Below are 6,209 nucleotides of genomic sequence, written 5' to 3'. Positions count from 1 at the left end.
TCTATTTATGAAATTTTGATGTAAAATTGGAAAATTCAACTGACATTAATAAATTGCACATTAAAAAATTTATTTTAATATTTTGTTTTTAAAAAAATACACTCTTATAAATTATTCAATAATTTCTAATTAAATAGTTTTATGTGATTGTACCCTTCGAACATGAATATTTCTTTCAGAGTGAAACATGGTGGATAAACAAATACCCATATATGAAATAGACGCGTTATATAATACCCGTTATATAATACCTGTCATGCTGCATGTGGTTCGAATACTAAAGCTTATCCAATAGAACATACCTGTCATGCTGCATGTCGTTCGAATACTAAAGCTTATCCAATAGAACATACCTCAGAGTACCAGAGGAACCTATATCTATATATATACATCATTGTCTCAATGGAGCACATCATGTTGCATATTGTTCGGAATAGAATAGAGATATCAACCAGTGAACTCCATGTTGCATATTGTTCCGAATAGAATAGAGATATCAACCAGTGAAAAGGGTGATCCCAGAGTAATAGGTAGTTAATCCCAGAGTAATAGGTAGTTAATTATCTGGTAGGAAAAATGAGTTCGGATGATGCTCCCATGTCAGAAGAAGCTCAAATGAAGCTCAAACCTGGAGCCATGAAAGGAGGGCTCAGCACGGCAGAGGTTTGTATTGTATTTGGTATTATTTTACCTATGTTTCTGTCTTTTCAATAAGCAACCCTACGCTTATATAATGGAAATACACCCTGTGACTGCAAAAGCAAAAGGAAAAGGAAAAATTGCACCCTTCATAAGCTCTGTTTCAGCTAATCAGTAGGTCTAACTAAAACAAAATCCATAGGTTTCTAATAACACCCAATTGCATATCAAATTCCGCACATCACCGTCGATTTGACAGCTCTAGGTGAACTATTTCAGTTCCATTTCAAATCCCATTTCAAATCGGACAGTATACAATCCATTTGTGTTGTCCTTGCACAGTATACAATCCATTTGTGTTGTCCTTGCACAGTATACAATCCATTTGTGTTGTCCTTGCACACCTCCGCAGGGACTACCGCCACGACAGTGGCTCCTTGTTAAACATTATTTTATGCGTGAATTGACAGAATAGGCAATTAGGACAACCCTTAAACTTAAACTACAAGTAATCAATAAACTACAAACAATTTCAATCTTTCCTCTAGGCATCCAATATCTTTATCACACCGACAAATTTAGAATATAATAATATTATTTTCCCCTATTTATAGCCTAATTTTTTTTGAAATATCCTAGTATTTGTTTTAGCGTAATTACAATAACTTCTAATTTTTGAAATATCCTAGTATTTGTTTTAGTTTAATTACAATAACTTTTTACTTTTTTCATTAGAGGTAGGTAATAAAAAACAATGCTGCATATTACACTTGTTTATTATGTTTTTTTTTAAGTATGTATTTGTAATTACTTAATTTAATGGTTACAATATATTTTAGAGATAACTTGATCTAACAATTTATTCTTTAATATTTACTACGATATTGATGCATGGTTCAACACCTTATTGATTTTAATTCATGATCACTAATAAAAAAAATAGAATAAAATGATTAACCCAAAAAATCTTCCAATATATATAACAAATAAATATATAATGTGAAATCATGAAATTAAGGTTATCAGGGTTATAATTTGTTTTTTATCATTTTATTTGCGTCAAAATAATTGAAAAAAATAATATTAATATTAATATATATAAAAAGAACATAAAATAATTTAATAAAATTGGTATGAAAAGAGGAAGAGGAAAATGAAATGTTATCTATCTGTAATAATTTTGTTTATAAATGAAATTATTTTGTTTATAAATGAAATTATTGTGCTAATATAAAAGAAAATTTTGTTTATAAATGAAATTATTGTGGTAATATAAAAGAAAATTAGGGATTTTTAATAGAATTAGTTTTTATATTTTTTAAATCTTTTATAATTAATCGGATGATGTACCTATGGTTAAAATCATTATTTTACATTATTTAATTAATTGGATGATGTACCTATGGTTAAAATCATTATTTTCCATTATTTAATTAATTGCATGATGTAATTTTGGTTAAAATTATTATTTTATATTATTTAAATAACACTTGTGAATATATATATATAATTTAAAATTTCAAAATTTATTTCTTTTAAATAAACTCATCTAAAAAATTTTAATGCTTTTAAAATAATGTTTTTCAAAATTTTCAAATTGTCTTTTTTTTTTTTTTTTCACTTCTGGTTCACGGATACCATGGTCAGTGGTCCGCTACGTCCAGGATCGGAAGTCTCTAGGGTGGACCCCACCCGAAGGGGGTCACACCCCTCGGCCGAAAGTCTCTAGGGTGGACCCCACCCGAAGGGGGTCACACCCCTCGGCCGGAAGTCTCTAGGGTGGACCCCACCCGAAGGGGGTCACACCCCTCGGCCATCACAGACCTAACCCCAAGAGCTTTCGGGTTTCGACCCTGTGACCTCCTATTGGCGAGGCCCCGGCTTGACCGATTGAGCTAACCCTTGGGACTAATTTTCAAATTGTCCTACTTTACTAAAATCAACAATTTTTACACTAAATTCTATTAACTAAAATGATATATATCTATAATTTAAAAAAGGGGCGAAACATTGACAATTTAGCCATCGATTCCTTTTTTTCTGAAAAGATGCAATAAGCATATGTACGTTGTGCCACTGTTCATCGATAGCTTCCTCTCACAGAAATCAATGATTCCATTGAAGCCATGGGGTGCCTTTCTTACGATCATAGGCAAGATGGCCCTCCTTCGCTTTGGAGGGACTCCAATGTGGTAAATAGGAATATGAGAAGGAGGTCGCAGGTTCGAAATGGAAAATCGATCGATAGAGGTCTGCATAATCTCTGCCAGGGGTCTCAAGCGGAGCAATCCCCTGTACAAGCTCAGAACCCTATGCGTGGCATGGATAAACCCCGAGCACAAGTACTGCAGCAACATCGACAAGATCGGAGACACGCACCCCACCTGGAACATGAAATTTTCTTGCATCGTCGATGCCCTCAAGCTCGAAGAAGACAAAGAATTAGCGTCTCTGCAAGTAGAAGTCCACAGCCAGGAGCCGCTTTTCCACTATTCGAAGCTTGAATGCAGCGCAACCATTCCGCTCAAAGAATTCGTGGCCAAATCCAACAATGCAGACGGAGACTACACCGAGTCCGCCAGTTTCCAGCTCCGGACCCCATCTGGTAAGGCGCGAGGATTGGTTGATGTGTCGATAAAGGTAGGTCGCAGGTTCGATCCGCAGGCCTCGTACGATTCAGGGTCTTCGACTTCGACAAATGGAATCACTTTTGAAGAGGATGCTGAACCAGTGACTGCTTATCCGGCGGCTCCACCGTCAAAAATGCCGTCGGGACGCCCGGGTAATTTCCCGCCCCCTAATTTCCCTTACACTTACCCTGTCCAAGAAACCCCAGCCTCGGCTCAGGGTCCTGCCCGTCCTCCTCACAATTTTAATTATCCTCGCCCTCCAATTCGGCCCCCGATGGCGAGCCAACCAGTGCCGCCATTTATGGGTTCTTGGCCACAGGAGAATTACATAGGCTTGCCCGGATCGCGTCCTGCGAGAAACAACTACGCCGGTGCCGGACAGCATCAGGGTTTGGGGCTCGGAGCGGGGGCTCTGGCAGGCGCCGCGGCGGGAGGATTGATGTTTGGCCTCGACGGGACGGCGTTACAGAACGGGCTCAGTGACTCCATAATGTCGCAGTTCCATGGCGGGTCTCTGAGTATTTCCTCTGATCCTTTCTTTTCCATGTAACATTCATCAATTCTAGTTTGTTCTCTGTTTGCTTCGAAGGTCACTAGGCGTCATTTGACGTTCTTGAATTTGCGTCAAGTGATGAAGAACGTTAGGGTTTCAGAACAATGATCTTGCCAAAGGGTGGGTCCCATCCTGAAGGAATCTTACACCTGAGTCAAGAATTCTCTTTACCACTTTCATGCTCCATCTTGTCACAAAATAAAGTTGTAGAAAATGCACTTTGTTGGGATAAAAATTCATAGGATCCTGTGCCTTATTTTTCCACATTGTGGGTCACTGCATTTAGTTTTTCCTGTATTTTCTTTGTTTGAGATCCATTTAATATTTCATGGTTAATTTTTAAAATTAAACCTAATTAATAATATTTTCAGAATGAAAACACTGAAATCTAAGATTAAATGGAAAAATAGTTAAATTTGTGATAACAACAATATAAAAAAAACTTTACATTTGGCTCTAGACTACTTGAACTAACCCTTGGGGCTAAATAACAACACTTTCTATTCTATGATAAGTAAGTTTGTTTGTTTGTTTTGTTTTAATTTGTATTTTTTAAATCTAATAATAATGAAACAAACAAATTAACTTTCATTTAAAGATGTCAATACAAGATTTGTCTTAAGAGAGATCAATTATCTCACGATGCAAATTTTTTGAGTGCAAAACTTGAGAACAAGTTTGCACCTCAAGAGATTCTATTTCTTTTGGTGCTTGGTAGATCCTAAGTTATTCTTTTGTAAATTAAAATATATTGGCTCAAAAAATCAGATTACATCATTTCATCATCACCTGTAAGCCCATTACAACAAACTACATTTACTATATTTCTAGAATTAGATCAGAGGATTGATTATGGATATTTCCTTTTTTCCTTTTCAAAGACGTCAATCCATCTTGCTAAGTGTAGATGACTTAGTGACATCTATCTATGTTGTTTCTTAATAATATTAGTTATCTATCTATCTATAGTTACATACATATGAGGTTGACATTTTTCTTTTGGATGTTCCCTAATGTATAAATTTAGACTTGATATGGATGTATGTTGGTTATATATAGTGTCAATTTGATAATAGCTTTTGAAGACATTAAATATCTTGGAGCAACAATCTAATAAAATATCTTAAGCATAAGACTTTTTTTATTTTCATTTGCTTTTACTCCATGTTTATATTGAAATATTTTAAATGACACATATGAATTACATATTAAGAATTTTTTGTATATAAAGTTGATATAAAATTATCTTACTTAATATCACATTGAAATATTTTAGTTATGGCTAACATTAAAACTTTTTATTGTTATTAATATATATATATATATATATATATATTTTTTTTTTTTTTTTTAAATATCACATCTTAATTGAATAACACAAAATGAAGTATACATTTCCTTCGTATTGTATTAAAATACCAATACTATTTTTTAAATGTCATATGTAAATTAGAAAGCAATTATAACACCGGGTTGATGTTATTTAACCCATAAATTATTTTGATTGTTAAAAGATTAAACCCCACTCTTAACACTTTGGTGTTGAATGAGATGTAAAATACCTTATTTTATGTCCATATTCATTTTTTTTAGTTAATACTTTTTATTACTAAAAAGGTAGTATTACATTGATGAACCAACTAATTATCAGAGGACTTTCCTATTCCTCATTCACTCTATCAAGGGATTGACATACCAGAAAAAATTACCCTGCTTGGGGACAATCTTAAGATCGACTTTTCTTTACTCTCTTTCTCACAACCTTGGTCCACCCAACAGGAGGCGGGTTGGCCAAGGTAATTTGCAGAGAGCCGAAGGAAACTCCTTATTGGTGTCAGAAGATGTTGATTCATGAGCACACTTTGAAATACCCACATATAGTTCTTTGTTTACCAACTGTCTATTTGCAAGGGTTATTGGGTTCCCTTTTGAGTCCTCATGAGTTTAATGAATACCAACAATTTGACCCTGATCTCTCAAAATGATCATTAACACTCTCATCCTCTTGGGTCATAAATAGAAGTCTCTCCCTCCATAGGGGGTGGGACACAAGGTTTCCAACTTTTCGATGTGGAAGTTCTATTAAGATGTTTCTTGCTGGGATTTGATTGAGGGAAAGGATTATGTAAATGTCTAGTTTGATGACAAACTCGACACCAAAATGCAGTTTTCTCGTAATCCAAAGATTGTGTCCACTGATAATCTTTTATTTTTAAATTTATTTGCTCTGACAACCCTTTGCTAATGTCAATTTCCATAAAACTTCTACGATAGTTGTACAAGCCAAGTTGTCCTCAAGAGGGATCTGCAGCAAGAAAATTGTTATACGGAATCTACAAGTGCAAACAAAAGTGTCTTTCCTAGGCCTGGTGGACTGACCTAGAACA

The 6,209-nt window shown here is 34.7% G+C and overlaps 1 protein-coding gene across 1 annotated transcript; it reads left to right on the top strand.

Moving 5' to 3' along the window:
* The first annotated feature begins 2,707 nt into the window (after nucleotides 1-2,707).
* On the top strand, nucleotides 2,708-4,082 carry LOC149197998 (protein SRC2 homolog). Its single transcript, XM_089406049.1, has one exon. The coding sequence runs from the start codon at nucleotides 2,869-2,871 to the stop codon at nucleotides 3,817-3,819; it is 951 nt and encodes a 316-aa protein (XP_089262175.1). The 5' UTR covers nucleotides 2,708-2,868; the 3' UTR covers nucleotides 3,820-4,082.
* The last annotated feature ends 2,127 nt before the right edge of the window (nucleotides 4,083-6,209 follow it).

This window comes from Pinus tabuliformis, chromosome 2_2, assembly GCF_031772625.1.
Source record: "Pinus tabuliformis cultivar Carrire ecotype Pingquan chromosome 2_2, CPIR1, whole genome shotgun sequence".
Classification (NCBI taxonomy): Eukaryota; Viridiplantae; Streptophyta; class Pinopsida; order Pinales; family Pinaceae; genus Pinus; species Pinus tabuliformis.
The sequence above is the reverse complement of the archived record's forward strand: the minus strand, read 5'-3'. Positions and strand labels throughout refer to the sequence as shown.